Here is a 21,583-nt window from a genome sequence, read left to right on the forward strand (position 1 = left end):
TAATTGTGGCCTGTACAGCTGTCAGGAAGAATGGCATATTGGACAGTTGCATACAGAGGTGATCACGAGTCCATGGTGGTGTAAGTCCATGGTGAGCACATGGGAGAGACGTCCACATGGTTGGGGCTTTAATTTTTTTTATTTTGCTTTTTCCCTAATTAAAATTATATATTTACATGGTGTGCTTATCCTGTGTTTACTTAAATAATAAAATCACAACATATTGTAGCTGGGGTGGTGCCTTCTGTTTTTATTACACAATTTGACAAAAAAACAACTTGTAGTAAATGGCACAACTCCACAACAGAATCTATTAAAAGAAATTACCCACTTCTTTCTTGTATTGTAAGTCACCTTAATGCTGTTCAATTTTCTTTCATCTCATCAGTCCATCTTACAAAATATTATCATCCGGTTTAGCCTGTCTTCTGCTCACCTTGTTGAACAATTTTTGCCATATTGTTGGGACTAAGTATTTCAATCCAGTAACCATCAGGATCCTGAATGAAAGCCAGACCACACATTTTACCTGGACACAGTCAGAGAACAGCAAGGTTAAAAATGTATTTAACAAGTCTCCACTCACAACATTAAATATGTATTATTAATATACAGATTGAGCTTACCTTCATTTGGCTTCTTAACAAATTTCACTTCTTGTTCTTCAAACAATTTACAAGCGGCATCTACATCTGGAACAGCAATTCCTATGTGACCTAAAAATAAAGATTTAAAAGTCATTGATTATCAGTTGCATTATATTAGATTACATTATCTTATCTTCTTACCAAAGCCTCGTGGGTCAGAATTTCCATTGTGATAGGTTGCAGTCTCATCGGTCTCAGATCCCCAATTACTAAAAAAAAGAAAGAATGAAAGAAAATGAATTACTTATATAAATATAAATGCATAAATTAAAAAAGAAAAAGTGACGACTCACTGTGTGAGCTCAATGGTAGCTCTTCTGGAAAATGTCCAGCATGTTCTGTCTTTCACATCAGTAGGAATCTCCTTTGGGTCTTCATAGCCCAAAAAGAACAGAGAGAAACGCATGGAGGGGAAGTCAAACTTTTGCAGGAGCCTGAAACATTTGGCACATCAGAGAGAAATGGCTTGTTTCAGTGAGATTCAGGGGCAGGTCTAGCAGTTAGAGTAACATCAACACAGTAAATATTTAGTGCTTATGAACTCATTCTCTTAAAAGAAAAGTTTGCGTGTGTGAAATTAAGCTTTCTGAAACATTTTTAAAAAATATCTTCTGGCTTAAATGGCAAACAGGGTGGTAACAACTACATATGTGCAACGTATTAAACCCCTACGTGATCAGCAAATGCTCTGAAAGTATTTGCTGTAAAAAGCAAACTTACGTCATGCCAAGGATTCTGGTGTAGAAATCCAAAGATTTCACTGGATCTTTAACACGGAGCATCGTCTGCTGCATCATGAAATCCTGCATGAATAAAAAAAAAAAAAAAAAAAAAAAAAGATTAATCTTTTAATATAATTATATAATATCATTATTAATCTTTTACTCCCATACAAAAAAAAATCCATCAACATTAAAATATAAAATATAACACACTACTTAGAAAACAGAATACATGTATAGCAATACATCATGTTCTGGGAAGTAAAATGTGCCTACAGAACAGAATCATTTGTGGAGTAATTGTAAGAAAAACAAACTATAGATACAGCACAATGATGTCTGCATATACTGACAATTTCAAAGTGCTAGAATCAGGACTTGAACCATCTATCGATCTACCTACATTATTGCCAGTTCTCAAACATTTTACCAGGTTAAAAGTTGAATGAGTAATAGTGAATGAATGTAGCCTGCCTAAGTAAGAGGGCCCATCTGCTGCTTATTTGTAGCCTATAGCCTACCTCAAAATAAGGTAGTTTATGCTATTTTCATGAAGTCAATGGTAAAATACTCTGTTTATTTAAAATAATAATAAAGCAACTAGGCTATATCTGTGAATCCTGGAGGGCCTTCAGTGCAGTGGACACTGTACACACTAGGAATGTGGCTTGGCACTTGGCGCTTTGGCACTTGGCGCTTTGGCACTTTGGCACGGTGAAAAGGTGAGGCGAAATACTGCAGTCTACTGACTCTACTCCAGCGTGCGTTTGGATAGCCTACTATTGGTCTATTTACACTCTCAACTTAAAAACGCCCCCAGAGCAAGTAGCCACTTCTCCAGAGGCTTGAATGTAATCCCCATGCGCTGAGCTTTGCCGCGCCTTGAACACTTTTCTGGGAAATGCGTTACGCACAGACTTGTCATGTCTACTTTGTCCGGCGCGGTTCCTATTTTATTTAAGGATTTTCTTAACCAAGAAAGCGCACATGGGAAAAGTATAACTTTCACTGTTAGCTTACAAATGCTTTGTAAAAGTTTTAGGTAAACCACTTGCCATTGTGCAGGTAGCCTATTAGACTTCATTATTTATAGCCTATAGAAAATACAAAAAGCAACCACATCAGAGGTAAAACTAAACGATGGCAACTCGCCTTCACCGAGCCCTGACAGCAGGCTTGGCCTGTGCAAGTAGCTGCACGGTCCAAGTTCAGGGCTGCGAGTTTCAATGGTGTAAACTGGGCTCCTACCTTTGTTATTGCGTGTCCCTCTTGGCACGCCGCCACTGCTGCCTCGTCTGACAGACCTTTGTCGCTCATTTTGATCAAAGTGGTTGGTTACAGTCGCCACTCGGCAGTTCACTGCTCACAGGGCGCAGCGCAGACGAGTGAGGATCTGCCTGTCAGCTTCAAGAGCCTCATCCGGCGCTGGCTTTCAAAATAAGCCACAACCTCATCTGGCTCTGGCTTTCAAAATAAAAGCCCCTCTCCCGGGTGCATTTTGCTGATGGATAACGTATTCCTTTTTGTATTAACACATTTTACATTTTGTTCATTGTAAAACGCAACATTAATTTAATAAACAGCTCATTAATAGAAAATGGTCCACTGTTTGAGTTCAAAATTGATAGCAAGCAACAAACTATCTTGTTTTTTATTGTTGAAAAATGGCTGATGTGAATGACAGAGACCGGGGACGGTGAAAACAATCTGTCTCACTCAAACCTCAAGTGTAGAATTACTCAAAAATGCATTAACCAATGAAAATATTACCACGAACAAGTTAATGATGATATATAATTGGTATAAGTTACAAGCTCATGAACGGTTTTTGTCCCAATTGAAATTGCAATTCCGCTTGTTAAACTAAGGACAAAAATTGAACAGAAAGTTACATCTGTATATTTTTGTCCTAGTGTTTTAAGTCTACTTTTACAAAGATTCTGAAGTCAATGGTTTAGGGCACGATTTTTCACAAAGATGAAGAGGGAAACAAATCTAGGCCTATGTATTCATGACACAACGTTAAAAATCCCAAAACAAAACTCAAAAATATTGTGTAAAGTACTTTATTGGGAGCACTGAATAATTGCTTTAACCTAACAGTAACGCTGAATGGCATCAGCTGAATGAGATGACTGAAGAGCACTTGAGTACCTGAGTTCATCAGACCAAGAAAGTTAAAGAGACATTACATTTTAATTCTACATTTTCTTGTCTGGTATCTATAGTTATGTTGAGTCAATTTTAAAGTTACATTTAATTATACATCTAATATGGAGATCTTTCTCTTAGCTTATCCACAAAGCGTCCATTGAGGCATTTTGACATATAGTATTACATAATTAAAACGGCACAATGACAGTACCCCAGTCCTGTGTAAATTCTGAATTACTCATTGAGCCATCAGTTGTGGGATTAGAAAAGAGGTAAAAGGAAAGTGTAATATGGCATTAAATAATAACTAAATATTACATGACACTGTCCCCCATCACCGTTGTCAGAATTCTCACAGTAAAGACATGAGAAAAGAGGTACACAGAGCTTGGAAAACGCCCTCTGACTTGTAGAAGCAGGACTGTTTTAGTAGCTGCGTCCAAACAGGGTATAGTACTTGGCAGGCTCTTTGCCACTGACACACACTTGGCCAGGCTGAAGGGTCTTCAGGGGGGAAAAGGGGATGCAGAGACTCTTGGCTCCCATAGATGGAGCTCCAGGTTCAAGATCCTGGTCCCTGTTGTAAATACAAATCAAATGTTAATTTACATCAAAACAAATCAGCTAATGAACTGTAAATGTTGTAATGAATACTTTGCAGTGGTTTTCTTGATCCAGTCTTCACACTCAATTTCTCCACAGAAGGGAATTTGGACGATCTATGAAAAAAAGTTGAGAAATAAAAATGTATATGCCATAATGAAATTGTGCAAATGTAATTGTATGGCAGCGCAACTCACCTTCCCTTGGTCCAGCTCTTTCTGAAACTCCTCCATAGTGTCAACAGCCACCATGTGAGAGTTCAAGTCATCTGAGGCTCTGCAAACATGTCAGATCAAAATAGATTTTCAGGTACTCACAATTTTATTGTCAGGTACCCATTTAATGTTTAATAAAACTAAAAGCATAACAGAAATAGTCAAGCCAAAAGAGAAATCTTCAAAATCACAGAGGTGTATCTTACTTCTTGAAAAGGTAGTTTTGAATCTCCTCCAAAAGAGCAGGTATCCTCTTTTCCACCTCAGCATCTGGAATGGTCAGTTTTTCACCAGTGTCTCTCCTCACAGCCACACACTGGCGCTGTTGCATGTCTTTGGGGCCAACTTCTAAACGGATTGGGACTCCCTGAAAAAATATAAAATAATGCACATTTCTTCATTCCATTTTTGAATGCATCACTAGAGAATTTGAGAATAATAACCTTAAGTTCCCAGTGGTTGAACTTCCAGCCAGGGGAGTAGTTGTCTCTGAGGTCAGTCTTCACCCTGACACCAGCATCCAGCAGCCTACTCATGTACTTAGAACACTGAGCCATCAGTGCCTCCTTCTGCTCCTCTGGGAGAGAGGCAGTCACACCACAGGGGATGACCACGACCTAGAACATTAACATATTTGTATGTAAACTCTACAATGTTGCATTTTTTATTTATTTTTTACTTTATCTGAGCAGTTTTGAATACCTGTAGACAGGCAACCCTTGGAGGAAGCACTAGCCCCATGTTGTCTCCATGGACCATGGTCATGACACCAATGGTCCTTGTGGTGATACCCCAGGAGTTCTGGAAGGCCAGTTGCTTTTCACCTGGATTTTTGGGGTCTTCAAACATGATCTCAAACATTTTAGCAAAGTTTTGGCCAAGATGATGAGAAGTAGCACCCTAGAATGGAGGTTAGGGATTAGAAAGATAGCCATTATAAATATTTCATTTTGATCCTATAAATGTAGAAACGCAAAATAAACCCGTTTAAAAAAGTACCTGAATGGCTCGACCACTGGCAGAGATGAAAGCCTCAACAGTGGTAGTGTAATCTCCTCCTGCAAACTTTTCCTTCTCAGTTTTTCTTCCCTTCACGACTGGAATGGCCATCAGTTCCTCATAGACCTTGGCATACAGGTCCAAAATCTGTAGCACCTAGAGATTTTTTACAAATATTTTAACATATACATGTATGTTAAAATGGAATTAGACAATATCAGGGGATGGACGGAGAATTACTTCTTCCGCTGCCTCCTCTTTGGTGGCAAAGGCAGTGTGACCTTCTTGCCACAAAAACTCTCTAGTCCTTAGGAAAGGCTGAGGGTGTTTGAACTCCCATCTCTAAAAAACATAACATAAAGGACAATGTTTTAATTATCAAGACAAATAACTCAGGAAGAGACTTCAAATAAAATACTAACCACAACATTACACCACTGATTGAGTTTGATTGGTAGATCTCTGTGGGACTGGACCCATTTAGCATAGGCTGGGTACATCACTAAAACCAAGAGTCAACAAAGAATAAATCAAAACTTAATCATGCGAAGAGGGTGAAAGTATAGATATAGACAGACTATAAACTAGCATTGAAGACGATGAAAGTACCTGTCTCACTAGTGGGTCTAACAGCAATTGGCTCAGCCAACTCAGTCTTTCCTGACCTCGTCACCCAGGCAACCTAAGAAAAGGCACAAATAAAAATACAAAAAAAAAAAAAACAATTATATATATATATATATATATATATATGCTTTTAATATACTAATTCTACCTCTGGAGCAAAGTCTTCAATGTGGGTCTTCTCCTTCTCGAGGGCTGCCTGAGAGACAAACATGGGGAAGTAGCAGTTTTCCACACCAAGTTTCTTTATTTCTCGATCGAAATAGTCCTTGATGGCCTCCCAGATGGCAAAAGACCATGGTCGAAGCACATAGCAACCACTGACGTCATAGTACTCAATCATTTCTGCTTTGGTGATGACCTGGCAAGGAACAGTTTCGTGAAATTAAAATACATATTATGGTGAAATAATGTTGGCAGGGATAAACACATTTTTCGATGGGAGACCTCACCTGAGAATACCAGTCAGCCAAATTTTCCTCTTTCTTAGCTTCAAGACCCAATCTGCGATTCATAAAGTTAAAGTTTGTGACCAGCAAGTACCAAGTTACAAATCTTGTCAGTGAAGTACATGCAAAATGCCAGTTTATGTTCAAATAAGTATATATATTTTCATGGATTTTATCATCACACAGCCATTACAAGGGAGCTTGTGCAGCATGCATTCAAAATGTCAGCAAACAGACATACAATATTTGCCTAAATGGTTAAATGGATAATCCTTATTAACAGTGCAATTCAACAGACATTGGAGACTAGCAACAAAGAAAAGCTGTAATTTTCCACCATACACAAAATGCTTCTAGTAACTACAACTCTAGAAGCTGTGCCGTCAAGTTTTTCAAACATGACTAAAACCCGGCAAGCAAACTGATCAGTCAAGCAAGTCACTCGACACTCACCGACTCCATGACTTCAACATTGAACAGCTTCATCAGAATCTTGACTGTCCATCTTCAATAAATTGTGCCTAATTCCATTTTCAAACAACTCAAATAACCAACTCAACTCAGTATTTTAGATAACGGATTTTATTGTGAGCTGAGTAGACCAATTTCAATCGTTTGTTCAGCAAATACACAATAATGCAAAACTAGATTAATAAGGATTATCATTTAACCAAAAATCATCCCTTTTAAAGTGATCCAATTTCAAACATTTTTCCATCTTATCAATCTCACCGTGTCTGCTTCTTGGGCCCTTGACCCTCTCCTCCTCCCGCTCCCCCTGGTGCCTCTTTGCCCTGGCTGGGCTTGTCTCCTTTGCCTTTCTTTCCACCTCCAGCCCCTCCAGCAGCTCCTTGTTTTTCAGATTTGTTCTCCTTCTCTTTGCGACTCTTGTTTTCACCACCAGATGCACCTGCTGCTGCCATTGGTTTGTACTCTTGTCCTGTCAATGCCTTGTACTTGTTCTTTAAATCCAACAAAGTCTTCACTGCCTCGTCAACTTGCTCCTAAAATTAACAATACCAGCTTTCAGCAAGTCTTTTCACTTCACTCGCTGCATTCATTTAAAGAAGGAATGACTTCTTACCTTGGCTGCCTTTTCTGACTTCAGTTTTCGCACCACCTCTCCTTGTTGTGCAACCTGTGCATATAGCACCTCTGCCTGTGGGGATGGAGCAGACTGGGCTGGGGGCTGTGGCTGGGCAGGGCTCGCTGGGAGTTGTACTCCTGGTTTATAATCTTGTCCAGTCTGTTGTTTGTACTCTGCCTTTAGAGCTAACAGCTGTTTCACAGCAACATCCACCTGATCCTAATAAAAGAAGAAACAATCACTCATTCACTGATGAAGAGCTACAGTGAAATGCAGTTGTAATTATGAATATACTTTTGGAGCTTTTTCAGCCTTCAGTTTCCTGACAACCTCTCCCTGCTCAGCCACCTTCTCGTAGAGGCCTGCTACAGATGGAGCTGAGGTGGGTGTGCTCTGGACAGGGGTGGGGCTCTTCTGCGCTTGGCTGGCTCCAGGTTTGTAGTCTTCCCCAGTCATTTGTTTGTATTCAGCTTTGAGTGCAAGGAGCTGCTTCACTGCTGCATCGATTTGATCCTAAAAAGTTTGGAGAACATTTTAAAAGAAAATAATATACCAATATAGTCTGATAAATGTCAAAATGCAAGCCCAGCATTTTGTTTGTTTTATTTGAAACTTTTAAGCTGTGTATATACTACATCAAATACCTTAGGTACTTTTTCAGCCTTGAGCTGCCTCACCACCTCTCCCTGCTGTGCAACACGTTCATACAGGTCTGAAGATTTGGAAGATGAAGAGGGGGCCGGAGAAGAGAGGATTGGGGTAGTAGGAGCCATCCCTGGTTTGTAATCCTGACCAGTCAGCTTTTTAAACTCTGCTTTCAGAGCCAGCAGCTGTTTCACTGCTGCGTCAATCTGGTCCTAGTGCCATTAAAAAAGCAGTTCTTTAGTCGGAAGGCTCTAATGGGCAATTTGACTGGCATGCCAATGGGTGGATGACAAAAGACAGAATGTTGTGAACAAATAGTGGATAAGGGACACGGCAACTCAGAACATACGAGTATGAGGACAAATGAAAATGCAACACCAACACATTAGTGTAGTGAATACAAGCAGTTTTGGACGGGCAGTATTGCTATACAAGACTAAAGAGCAATCCACTTAGCATTAGATCAATTATAGTAGTTTATACCTTAGGAGCCTTCTCCGCCTTGAGCTTTCTAACCAGCTCTCCTTGCTCAGAAACACGTGTGTACGGACAGGTGGAAGAGGCTGTTGGTGCGGCTGTTGGTGCAGCCGATGGTGCTGGGGTGGATACTGGTGGAGTCATGCCTGGTTTGTACTCCATACCAGTCACCTGCTTAAACTGTGTCTGCAAAAATAAAATGATGCAAGTATGATTTAATTGTAAAGATTTATTCTAAAATTTTGTTTAAAACGTACCTTCAGAGCCAAGAGCTGCTGGACAGCCTTGTCTACATCTTCTTTTGGTGCCTTAGCAGTCTTTAACTGGCGCACGGCATCTCCCTGAGCCACAATGCTTGAGAACAGACCACTGGCTGAAACTGAAGCTGGAGCAGGGGCAGGAGCTGCTGGTGATTGTGAGGCTGTCTTGGTTGCGGAGGTCTGAGCGTTTAATAACAATGACATTTACTAAATTAGCATTGTTCATGTTAATGCAGGTTACACAAATGCAGCATGTAATATAAAAGCTGGTGTACCTAACTTTTCTTGTTAAAAGTTAAAATCAAGAAAACCAGAAGTACAAATTCAGTCAATTGTATAAGAACTGCTAAAAGAGGCTTTCTTACTGTATTGTTTGGAGCCTGACTCTTGTTCTTATCCTTTGACCCAGCTGTTGGCATTTCCTTTGTATGACCATCAGGAATGTAGAAGAGGACACAGGGGCTCTCCTTGCAGCTGTTGGGGCTATCAATGTGCATGGTCACCGTTAAGACAGCTTTACAAACTTTACTGACTCAATTAACAACGAATTGACCATTTCCTTTACCTCACTGGCTCATATGGCTGATCACAAATGTAAAAGCCACGCCTCTGGAGCTGTACAATGTCTCCTTTTTTTAGGTTCTTCAGACAGGGGTCTCCAAGCATCTTTTCCTCAGACTATGACAGTAAATTGATATAATAAAATACAAATCAGAGAACCAAATTAGTCACTGAACATCATAGGCATAGGATGTCTTCAACAAACCTTGCTATTCTTGTTGATGTAGTCCTTAAAGTCATCATCTTTGCCCAGGACTGCTTTGGTGATTATAGGCTGGTAGTTGACACAAACCGTTGGCAGCAGAGGGGCGCTGTTTGTTTCAGCCAGCCAGGTGATCTTTGTGGTCTTCTTGTAGTCTGTATTCTCAAGGTTCAGACGAGCCTCCATGGACAGAACCTTCCCGTCAGCAGCTCTAAGTAAGAAAATTCAGTGCTTATAAAGGCCACAGGAATACTGCATTAAATATGTTGCTTCATCCATACTTGTTAATCCTTGTGATGATGAGGTTGCCCCAGTTGATGAAAGTTACCATCTCACCCTCAGAGAATGTTTCAGCATCTGCTCCTTCAATCAAAACCCGTGGCCCATACCAAACTTCCTTCATTCCTACATCAGCATTCTACGTACAAACAGAAAGTGATAAAAACGCATCCTTCTGCAAATCAGCATAGCTAACATGGTAAAATTACATTTCTGACCTTGGGATGTTTTGCAATTTCCTTCTTCTCCTCTGTGGCTCCAGGAATAGACACAGGAACCACGTATGAGCTGGACAGGGCTGTGTACCTGGGGGCTACTGGATCAATAACCTAACACATACAATAAAACAATTAGTCAAACAAATTACATGCATAACTCAAAGGGAATACATAAAACAAAATGATAGAAATGTTTAGCCATATATATGTAACAAAACAATACAATTATAAAAGGAGGATAGAAATGAAAACTCATGACATGATATAAGCTTGTGTACAGCAATAAAAAAAAATCTCCATTGGTGAGCAAATTATAGCCTTAATCCCTTTATCTAAACACAATTGCAAGTATTATTTATGGCAGTCTGCTTGGCTTATAAAAGAAACAAAATGTACCCATGGACATCAAACAAAATAAGACAATGACAATAGTTTTGAGAGAAAAATTGGAGGGCAGATGGAGTACCTTCAGACAGCTAATTGGCAGCTTGGAAACACAAGAGTGAGATGCCATTTAATGGAAGGGGAGACAACAGAGGAAGAGACATGTCTCAAGTGAATGGACCACTAAGATTTTGGAGTCTCTTGTGCATTACTAAACAGTGAATAGTGAATTCAACTGTCTGAAGAAAGCAAGTTTTAGTTGGTCAACATGCATGTTAGAGTTAAAGCACAGGAGTGATATTTTTATTTGATTAAATTTAAAATATCTTTAAACAGACGGCAAAGCAACATATGTCAGCAATGACACCAATAAACATAATGAATAATGATTCTGATGTTCATGCCAAATACAAAGATACAAAAATAAATGCAATGAAGATGACTTTTTGTTAATAATGGTCAGTTGAGGAGGACAGTACAGAAAAAGAGATGTCCAAAAATAATTTAACCAGCCAAGCAGAGCCATTCCAGATGTAATGGACGCTACAATGGTGCGAATATCGAGAACACTTAAAACAAAATGTACCTTTTTATTGAATGCCCAAATCTTGTCCCATTCCATGTTCACCACAGATCTGGAGCCACCCTGGATGAAAAAAGCATTTAAATGTTTAAAAATAAGATCAAACGCATAAATGCAGACCGAAGTAGACCACATTTTTAGAATAGTGGAAACACACCTGAGCAGCTATAAACTGTTTCAAGCCCTCCACAGTCATTCCTCTTCTAAGCACTCCTCTCACTGTAGGGAAGCGGGGGTCATCCCTGTATAAAACATTGGAGCAATGATAGAAAAAAAGTTCAATTAAAAGAAATTACTGAAATTATGTGTATGCTTAGTGCTTACCATCCATCAACATATCCCTGGTCAACAAACCAGGTGAGTTTCCTCTTGGATAGAACTGTGTTGTTAAGGTTGAGTCGGGCATACTCCCAGATGTAGGGCTTCCTGATACCCAGAGCGTTGATAAACCAGAAGTACTGGTCATCACGGTCATGGTACTCTGTGGTCCTGAGAGCATGGGTTACTCCTTCCACACTGTCCACAATTGGGCATGCAAAGTCGTATGTGGGATAAACTCTGCAAAAATAAGATAAAGTGTTCAATATTTGCTAAATAACTATTTTAAAGTTATTCTATATCAACAAAGTCAACTACTTGTAAGTGCTTCTGGTGCGGGGGTGTGGTGTGTTCTTGCAGCGGTAAAGCGTAGGGTCCCTCATACAGCCATTGTTGGAGTTCATGTCCATCTTGGCCCTCATACAGCAAGTCTGCCCATATTCTGTACCCTCTTTCATCTCAGACCACATTTTCATATTCTGCTCCAAAGCTGCAGAAGACAGAAAGTGCCCTATAAACTAATATGTTCCAGTTTAACAAGTGCACATGGTTGTCTCTATCACAACATACTGTTGTTACGGCATTTTGACTCAATACGCTGCTCTCTCTCCTGTTTCATCTGCTCTGGAGGAGTGTCGTCAATGTATGCCTTGCCCTCTGCAAGAAGCTTCTCGGCAAAGGCCATTATAGCAGGGAAATGATCACTGGTGTAGGTGAACTGATCTGGTTTGATCTGGAGCATTGCAACGTCTTCCAGGATTACCTAAAAATACAGTTAAAAGTTAAGTTTTTTGACACCTCATCTTGAGACTAAATTAAATTAAAGATAGCGCTCTAACCTTCTCAAAGTCCTCTTTTTCCTTCTCGGGATTAGTGTCATCAAACCGCATGATGAGCTTGCCTTTGAATGTCAGCTGGTAGTGTTGGTTAAGCAGAGCGGCCTTAGCATGGCCAATATGCAGATATCTACACAGAAAAATAGACAGTAGTATAAAACAAGCATTACACTAGTGTCATAATATCACAAATCAGAAAATCCTTTTAATCTCGTCTTACCCACTGGCCTCAGGAGGGAAGCGAACGACAACATTGCCCATTTCAGCTCCTGGCAATTCAACAAACTTTCCAACATCCTGCTTCTTTTCCTTCTCCAAAGACTGAAAATAACAAAAAAGTATCTTTTTATATATTCACATTCATATTATTTATATATTTTATTTTTACTATATCTACTTATCGTTTGATACCTGACAGATGGAGCAATTATTTTTTTTTGGGGGGGGGTTAGTATTTACTGTAGGTACTTTTTCTATTGAGGAACATTTTTATTCCTGTACTACAATAAGATTTGAGCTGTAGAGGGTTGAATAACTAACTTCTATGACTATTAACAGTATCAATTATTTATTGCAACTCATGATCATTAACAATACTGTATATATAGAACAGTTTGAGAGGAATCCTGCTTTAGGGCATTGTTTCAGTGTTAGAATGGCATTCAATATTATCATTTCTCGTCTATTTCCTTCAGCAATACATTGTACTTCAAAATGTTTTATCATAACAGGCCTAAGTAGCATTAGGATCTAAAATTTACTTACACCTGATCTGGCTTCTGGGGCTTTTTTACCAACATACTTATTGCCCACAGATGAAAAAGGGACCTGCGCATTCAGGAAGGAGAACCAGCGATTGACATGGGTGAACGTTTTTCCCTTGTTTGGCCATTCTCTATGACCTGAAACAAAATTTAGAACTTGTAGTGCAGCATTTCAAAAGCAACAGGTTATGTAATGTACATTCCACCACATTATAGAGGTCTCAAACCTTTAAGGGCAGCCCAGACAGACAGATCAGCCAGGGTGAGGGAATGTCCAACCAAGAAGGTCCGCAATGACAAGGCCTTGTCCAATTCACAAAGGGCTGCAGCCAAATCTATTTGACAGCACAGACGACGAGCACTGAACTCCAACCAATGATCAACCTGAAGAAGAAAGCACACTATATTAACATTTATGCAAGAAGGATATTTCACTTTTCACTATTTTTCATTTTGAGCATAATCACATCGCTTACCTCAGTCTGCTCCATCATGTCTGCTCCATAGAGGCCAAGGGCTGGAGCTACGCGAGCCAAGTAGCGACTAATGGAGTTGGCATCATTGAACTGGATAGCGCTAATGAGTGACACAATGTGAGCTGTAAATATCATACATGATATATAAAAAATATGTAACAATAGTTTTTACTCACTCTGACACATGAAGCTTTGTGTCTTTGCCTTCCTCCACTGATAATTGGACAGTCCCTTTCACGTGTTCTGCAGCCAGGAGAGCACCTTTGGCCGAAAGAATAAAATGTAATGTGAGGACTTGAAGATACTGAATATCAGCTCATACAGAAACATACTTTTGACTGAAAAGTCAGAAAGCGGACAATAGTAGCAACATCAGTCTGGAGTTGCTGTACACGGTGTATGAATTAGTGTTGTCACAATACGGTACTACAATTTGAAAACAATTTTGATACTAAGAATAGGAATAGACTCAACACTCAATAGGATTTTGATACCACAGGGATACTTCCAAATAACTCTTACTTTAGGCAATACATGCAACTTTCAACACAAAATAGCAGTACGGTTACCTTTATTACTTTATGATCTTATACTAGCTCTGATAAAGTTTTTAAGAGTGAGAAAGCACACTATATTAACATTTATGTAAGAAGGATATTTCACTTTTCACTATTTTTCATTTTTCATTTCTAGCTCACTTATAATTATAAAAAGGGCACTCAAGACAATAGATTTAATAAAAGCTCAAAACAAAGTAGTAAACAAAGTAATATTGTGCTAAAATATTAAACTGAAAGTGTAAATATGCAATTTCACGTTATTTATTTATCAGAACAAGGAAGAAAGTCCAGTTTGGCAGACGTTCAATCAACAGCAACATTTGGTTTCAAGGAGCTTGCATCAGCCAGCTGACCCAGTTCAACCAAAGAACTGCTACAACTGGAATGTCTCCTTTGTTCACAAGCAAACATTATAAATAACCTGACTTTATTTTGCCACATTTATGTATATGTCTAAACGTTTTTGTATTTGATAGAACTGCATCACAGAATTACAATCAGTCTCAAAAATCTGTAGCCTGAGCCTCCATGTCCACGGTATCCTTGTATTTTAGTTGCTTGGCACGTTTGAATGGTGCTAATATCGCGTTGTAGCAAATATATGCACATTTACGTGTGTGTAAGGATTGGAAATTAACGACCATAGATATGCATTCCCATGGCCCTGGTTATGACAGTGCCACGACGGCATTCAGCTTAGCTCTGCTAGCCCCAGACTGGAGCCGGTGCGCAGTAGCATTTATGCAATAATACAACAAAATTAAAATGATTATGCCATTATTGGGATACCACAATACTCTAATGATATGTTGTAATGATAATGCTGTTCTAATCATGTAAAAATAAGAGGGTTAAGAAGTCAACATTGTGGTGCATGTATCAGTTGAAGTTGGTGGTTGACACGCTGTCATGATGGGACTCTTATGCTAACAACTACTAGCAGGTAAACTAAACTCCTGAACGAACACGAATGAGCACAACTTACCCAAAGGAGGATTGCTCGGATTGATAGTTAGATTTAACGCCATGCTGTGATGTTGTATTTCACAGGATATAAGACGCTGGCCAGCAAAAGTCTGCAGAAAGACCAAAGCTTCCTCACACACACCCACAGACAAGGCAGACCTAAAGAGCACACTCCACAACGTGCTCGCTCCTCCAGCTCCTGCACGCCCTCTACTGGACAAGGAATGAAAACAGATAAAACATCATGAAACAAATGTGGATAAACTAATTAGTGAGACATGAATCCAAAATAGCAAACATATATCTGTACAACCAGAAGCACACGTTCAAGGAAGTTAAAAAGGTACTTTTTTTCTTCAAAATATTTATTTATTTATTTATTTTTTTAAACACATTAAACACAGACAACATGGTACCCTCAAAAACAAAAAAACAAAACAAAAACAAAAAACAAATTAACAAATTATAATTTTATAACAATTGAATATACGTTCATTTGAAAACATAAATTATCCTGAGAGAAAGAGCAATTTTTATACAGATTCAATTCCACATACAACCAGTCTTCTACATTCCATATTTTTATCATTATTTTATAGGCAATTATTTTATTATATATTTATTTCTGTTGGTCCTCTTCTTGTCCTCTTTTTGGCTCATGTTCCTACTCCGTAACACGCGGGGGCGCTATTGCACTAACGAGTTTAGCGCCAAGAATAACACCGCCACGAGGAAGAGCCCATGCACCTTATTGCTTTTGTTTTGTTTCGTGCATGTTTTGTGCACTTCATCGCCGCATCTCTCCAAAACGAGGTAACAATCACGCTTCCCAAAGAAAAAACGAATGCAAAGATAGAAGAACATCTACCGACAGTTGTTTTTGCACGAATCTACGGCCTTGCATCTGGGATAATAAAGACAGTGCAAAGTAAGTGAAGATTTTCTATGGGGAAAACTTTGTGCTGTTAGTTGATTTAACTGTCTAAAGGGGCTACAAAAAAAAGGTTGAGGGTACATTATCTCAACACGTTTTCTCGTGGAGATGTTACTGCTTTAACTGAAATTTTAAACGTACCTATCTTGTATTTATTCATTCATCATACTGTGGAACATTCCAAGGAAATCATTAGACTATATGCAGACTAGCAAGACCCTCTGTCAGAAAAGCTACATAATGCACTTTTAAGAGTTACCAAACATTACATAAAACGTATGTCATGTGTCAAACTTTTTATGACCTGTGTTTTTCCCTTAGTAGGTTATGTCTCAAGAAAGTCAACATGGCAAGTGGAGCATCTCTAGTAGTGAAGATGAAGATGAACGCCTTCCTCCTTCTGGAACAACAACAAAAAGTGACAAGACCACAATTTTGCAGTCTCCATCACCCCCTAAAACAGACTCAGTTTCGATCAAAGTAGACATTAAACCCGAACAATGTGACACTTCCACATCTTCACTTTTTATTGGGTCTGAGGCCAGAAAGTCTGCTGCCTCAAACCAAGTGAACCCTGTCAAGTTTGAAACCAGTCCATCGCTGGCTGGAAAGAGAAAGAAAGCGGTGCCAGAGGGGTCAGGGTGGGCTCTGTCTGATAGTGATGACGATGATGATGCTGACGTTAAGAAGAAAACTATCAACAATAATATCCCTAAGAAAGAACCTTCAAGCCCTCAAGCCAAAAAGCAGAAGGTAGCAAATGAACGTCCACCCAGTCCCCATGGTCGCGTGTACTACGTAGATGAGCCAGAAGACTTTTTTGAATCCACATTCCCCAGTCTAAATGACACCTATGGCTTCTATCTCAACAAAGTCACTGGGCTGGACCAAAAGTACAACAGCGGCGCACTGCACATCAAGGGTGAGTGAGTATTTTAACATTAAACCAATAAATATTCATGCATAATTAAGAAGTGTATTATGCCTTTTTGTATAATTGTAGACATCCTTTCACCATTGTTTGGAACGTTGAAGGAATCTGTTCAGGTAATTATCTTTATGTTTAGAGGTGGGAGATATATTAAAAAATTAATATCTTCAAAATAACCATATCAATATTATTCAACATTACAAGAAAATATAGTCTATAAAACAAATAAAAGGGCTGCAAAAAGCGTACATTAAGAATAAAAATAAAACTAATCTGCTGTGTAATCTTCGAAACACTGGTATATTTATTATCTTGTTTGTTAACACTTTTACAGTCATTTCATTCTGTGCAATACTTCAACCTAAAACAACTTTTACAATCTAATGGATAGCCAGAATATTATCATACAGACAATACTGAGATCAGAATTTAAGTTGATATCACCCATTCCTAAGCATATAACTTATTCTACTTACATTGAATATCCTTATGTCTTCACATTGCATTTTGCTTTTTCATATAGTTCAACTACTGCTTTGATGTGGCTTGGATGGTTAAGCAATACCCAGAAGAGTTCAGGTAAATACATTTTTTTTTAAAAACATGATAAAAGTCGTGCATTGTGTTGTGCAAGACTAAATGATCACTACTTTGTATTTACAGAGACCGTCCGGTTCTCATTGTCCATGGAGACAAAAGAGAGGCCAAAGCTCGGCTTGTCCGAGATGCTCAACCCTATCCTCATGTTAAATTATGCCAGGTAAAATTCCACTTGACTTTTTTCTAATAACCTTTTCAGTTTTTGCATTTCACAACCGTTCTTAATTTTTGTAGGCTAAATTGGATATTGCGTTTGGAACTCACCACACGTAAGTATTTCAGGAAATACTATTTGTTTTATTATCTGCGTTGCATTGCTGTAAGTTAACAATAAATGCAACAGTTCAATTTTAGACTGGTATTTGCCTGTTTATGATATAGGAAGATGATGTTGTTGTGGTATGAAGAGGGTTTTCGAGTCATAATTCTGACATCCAACATGATTAGAGCGGACTGGTATCAGAAAACTCAAGGGTGAGCACGTTTGGTGTTGGAATTTGTTTTTTTTTTTAAATTAGTTTTAAAACCATGCTTTTGTCTTTTTAAACATCAGGATGTGGATGAGTCCTCTATTTCCACGGTTACCAAAGGGCAGCAGTAATACAGGTGAGTCACCCACCTTCTTCAAAAGGGATTTGCTTGAGTATCTTGCAACATACAGAGCACCTGAACTTGAGGAATGGATGCAACGTATCAAAGAACATGACCTTTCAGAGACTAGGTAAATTTACAGAAGTTTAAGCCTTATTTTTTTATATTATTGTAAAATAAAAACAAACAAATCTGTTTTAGAGTATATTTAATTGGCTCAACTCCAGGGAGGTATGTGGGAGCAGACATGGATCAATGGGGCCATCTCAGGCTGAGAAAGGTATTACTTTTTTATGTTTTAAAAGTACCCACTAGACTATTATGGAGTTGTATAATTAAACCATTATAATGACATCATTTTAAAAACAGTTTTGTTTTGTATTTTTTAAGCTTTTGTATGACCATACTATACCTATTCCTGATGAAGAACAGTGGCCTGTTGTTGGTCAGTTTTCCAGCATTGGATCCATGGGAATAGACAAAACCAAATGGTTGGCAGCAGAGTTTCAACGCACATTAACTACTCTGGGGAAGTCCTCTCTCCGGTCAGATCCCCCTCTTTATTTGGTATGTCAGAAGACGTTTGTCTCATGATTAGCTAAAAACTAAGTAACTCAACAATATTCACTGCACCACCCTTTTGCAGCTGTATCCATCAGTAGAAGATGTGCGGACAAGTTTAGAAGGGTATCCAGGTATGTTTGACTTAATTTGCCATATATACACTCACCTGAAGGATTATTAGGAACACCATACTAATACAGTGTTTGACCCCCTTTCGCCTTCAGAACTGCCTTAATTCTACGTGGCATTGATTCAACAGGGTGCTGAAAGCATTCTTTAGAAATGTTGGCCCATATTGATAGGATAACATCTTGCAGTTGATGGATATTTGTGGGATGCACATCCAGGGCACGAAGCTCCCGTTCCACCACATCCCAAAGATGCTCTATCGGGTTGAGATCCGGTGACTGTGGGGGCCATTGTAGTTCAGTGAACTCATTGTCATGTTCAAGAAACCAATTTGAAATGATTCGAGCTTAATGATATGGTGCATTATCCTGCTGGATGTAGCCATCAGAGGATGGGTACATGGTGGTCATGAAGGGATGGACATGGTCAGAAACAATGTTCAGGTAGCCCGTGGCATTTAAACGATGCCCAATTGGCACTAAGGGACCTAAAGTGTGCCAAGAAAACATCCCCCACACCATTACACCACCACCAACCTGCACAGTGGTAACAAGGCATGATGGATCCATGTTCTCATTCTGTTTACGCCAAATTCTGACTCTACCATTTGAATGTCTCAACAGAAATTGAGACTCATCAGACCAGGCAACATTTTTCCAGTCTTCAACTGTCCAATTTTGGTGAGCTCGTGCAAATTGTAGCCTCTTTTTCCTATTTGTAGTGGAAATGAGTGGTACCCTGCTGCTGTTGTAGCCCATCCGCCTCAAGGTTGTGCGTGTTGTGGCTTCACAAATGCTTTGCTGCATTCCTCAGTTGTAACGAGTGGTTATTTCAGTCAACATTGCTCTTCTATCAGCTTGAATCACTCGGCCCATTCTCCTCTGACCTCTAGCATCAACAAGGCATTTTCGCCCACAGGACTGCCGCATACTGGATGTTTTTCCCTTTTCACACCATTCTTTGTAAACCCTAGAAATGGTTGTGCGTGAAAATCCCAGTAACTGAGCAGATTGTGAAATACTCAGACCGGCCACACTCAAAATTGCTTAAATCACCTTTCTTTCCCATTCTGACATTCAGTTTGGAGTTCAGGAGATTGTCTTGACCAGGACCACACCCCTAAATGCATTGAAGCAACTGCCATGTGATTGGTTGATTAGATAATTGCATTAAGGAGAAATTGAACAGGTGTTCCTAATAATCCTTTAGGTGAGTGTATGTATGTATATGTGTGTATATGTATATATGTGTGTGGTTATGTGTGTGTGTGTGTGTATATATATATATATATATATATATATATATATATATATATATATATATAAATTATACACCAGCCTTCTCTGTGGCTGGTCCCAAACTGTGGAACGCGTTGCCCCTGCACCTTAGACAGGCTGAGTCACTCTCTACTTTTAAATCAGCTCTTAAAACGCACTTTTTCTCTTTAGCTTTTCATTGATATGTTGACTTTTATAGTGTACAGTTTGTAGTTATTTATTTGTATGTCTGTCATTTATCTGTGTTTTTAAAATGTCTGTTGTGTACTGCACTCTGGTTAACTCTGTTGTTTTTAAAGTGCATTAGAAATAAAGTTGGATTGGATGTATATGTCAGTATAAATTGTTATATAAATTGCCATACATTTTGTTTAGCGGGAGGTTCGCTTCCATACAGCATTCAGACAGCTCAGAAACAATTATGGCTTCACTCTTTTTTTCAGTAAGTTTTTCTTCCAGTTTAAAATATTCAGTTTTTCATGAGTCAAAACAGACGTAAGTTTTGAAAATAAACAAGAAAACATGTTTTTCAGCCGGTGGAAGGCAGACACAACTGGGAGGACTCATGCTATGCCTCACATTAAGACATTCATGAGAGTTTCTCCAGATTTCTCTGAGCTGGCCTGGTATTGTATAACAAGGTATGTATTGTTTAGGGTTTATTAGCTTGACTTTTAATCTATTTACATAATGACCGTATTGTTATAATGCTGCCAGTCTTCATGAGCTTTTAACCATCTCTCCATATTGCATGTTTAAAGTGCAAACTTATCAAAAGCTGCATGGGGTGCCCTGGAGAAGAACAACACACAGATAATGGTCCGGTCGTATGAGCTGGGAGTTCTCTTCCTGCCCTCAGCCTATGTAAGAATCATACTTTACCCACTGTTTGAATGTGAAATAAAGGTATAGTAAAATTTTGTCTGTCTCAGAATATGAAGACATTCCCTATACAGAGAAATCCCTTTCCTGTTTCTTCACCTTCCACTGGATTCCCTGTACCCTTTGACCTTCCTCCAATAAGTTACACCTCTAAAGGTATCTGACAGCTTACACCCAACAGTGACCTCTAGTGGGGAGTCAGTCATTAAACTTCTTTAGGAAACTTGATTAAACATATTTTTTCACACAACTGTTTGTTTACAGATCAGCCATGGATCTGGAACATAGCGTACACCCAGGCCCCGGACACACATGGTAATGTCTGGGTCCCTTCATGAGTGCATTTATGAAGTCCTTCCACTAGACACTAGAAGACTCTAAGATGATTAGAGTCCTCTGAAATATTTTTATGTTTAGACTTACATTATGTAAAAATATATATTTTTAATCATTTCTGTTTGCTGTTGGACGTCATGTGTAGATTTTGTGCAAATAAACAGTCACCACTTTTAAGTGTATTCAGTTTTTTTTCAGCATCCTGAAAAGTGACGCTCAAAAAATCCAAATGTAGCCTGTACATAATTTGATGCAAATATTGTTATATATGTAAAAAGGAAAGTAAAAGCTGTGGACAAAATTACTTTCC

At 38.9% G+C, this 21,583-nt stretch overlaps 3 protein-coding genes across 4 annotated transcripts; 1 reads left to right on the plus strand and 2 right to left on the minus strand.

The window, feature by feature from the left end:
- Positions 1-214: 214 nt before the first annotated feature.
- Positions 215-2,777, minus strand: glo1 (glyoxalase 1). Its single transcript, XM_033985749.2, has 6 exons — positions 2,618-2,777; positions 1,368-1,450; positions 941-1,081; positions 789-856; positions 627-716; positions 215-529 (listed from the first exon to the last, which is right to left on the minus strand). The coding sequence occupies exons 1-6, from the start codon at positions 2,684-2,686 to the stop codon at positions 417-419; spliced, it is 564 nt and encodes a 187-aa protein (XP_033841640.1). The 5' UTR covers positions 2,687-2,777; the 3' UTR covers positions 215-416.
- Positions 2,778-3,422: 645 nt separating this feature from the next.
- eprs1 (glutamyl-prolyl-tRNA synthetase 1) lies at positions 3,423-15,234 on the minus strand. 2 transcript variants are annotated; one of them, XM_033983041.2, is made up of 35 exons: positions 15,049-15,234; positions 13,680-13,764; positions 13,504-13,603; positions 13,255-13,411; positions 13,029-13,165; positions 12,484-12,584; positions 12,267-12,393; positions 11,998-12,190; positions 11,746-11,917; positions 11,434-11,667; positions 11,267-11,351; positions 11,113-11,172; positions 10,143-10,253; positions 9,927-10,063; positions 9,649-9,856; positions 9,448-9,560; positions 9,248-9,365; positions 8,880-9,062; positions 8,629-8,808; positions 8,145-8,357; positions 7,795-8,013; positions 7,498-7,719; positions 7,146-7,417; positions 6,417-6,468; positions 6,116-6,325; positions 5,950-6,022; positions 5,763-5,842; positions 5,581-5,682; positions 5,341-5,496; positions 5,044-5,241; positions 4,785-4,958; positions 4,548-4,708; positions 4,324-4,402; positions 4,178-4,242; positions 3,424-4,100 (listed from the first exon to the last, which is right to left on the minus strand). In XM_033983041.2, exons 1-35 carry the CDS (start codon positions 15,089-15,091, stop codon positions 3,950-3,952), a joined length of 4,971 nt encoding a protein of 1,656 aa, XP_033838932.1. In that variant the 5' UTR covers positions 15,092-15,234; the 3' UTR covers positions 3,424-3,949. The 2 variants fall into 2 exon arrangements, with proteins under 2 accessions (XP_033838940.1, XP_033838932.1); XM_033983049.2 differs by lacking the exon at positions 8,145-8,357 and having other exon boundaries at positions 3,423-4,100.
- A 487-nt stretch (positions 15,235-15,721) lies between these two features.
- Positions 15,722-21,448, plus strand: tdp1 (tyrosyl-DNA phosphodiesterase 1). The gene is made up of 16 exons (XM_033991357.2): positions 15,722-15,957; positions 16,285-16,885; positions 16,967-17,010; positions 17,418-17,473; positions 17,558-17,654; positions 17,729-17,763; positions 17,876-17,968; positions 18,048-18,215; positions 18,287-18,365; positions 18,476-18,652; positions 18,732-18,780; positions 20,431-20,497; positions 20,589-20,696; positions 20,817-20,919; positions 20,988-21,093; positions 21,202-21,448. The coding sequence occupies exons 2-16, from the start codon at positions 16,291-16,293 to the stop codon at positions 21,273-21,275; spliced, it is 1,851 nt and encodes a 616-aa protein (XP_033847248.1). The 5' UTR covers positions 15,722-15,957; positions 16,285-16,290; the 3' UTR covers positions 21,276-21,448.
- The last annotated feature ends 135 nt before the right edge of the window (positions 21,449-21,583 follow it).

This window comes from Periophthalmus magnuspinnatus, chromosome 3 (assembly GCF_009829125.3).
Source record: "Periophthalmus magnuspinnatus isolate fPerMag1 chromosome 3, fPerMag1.2.pri, whole genome shotgun sequence".
NCBI classification, from domain to species: domain Eukaryota; kingdom Metazoa; phylum Chordata; class Actinopteri; order Gobiiformes; family Gobiidae; genus Periophthalmus; species Periophthalmus magnuspinnatus.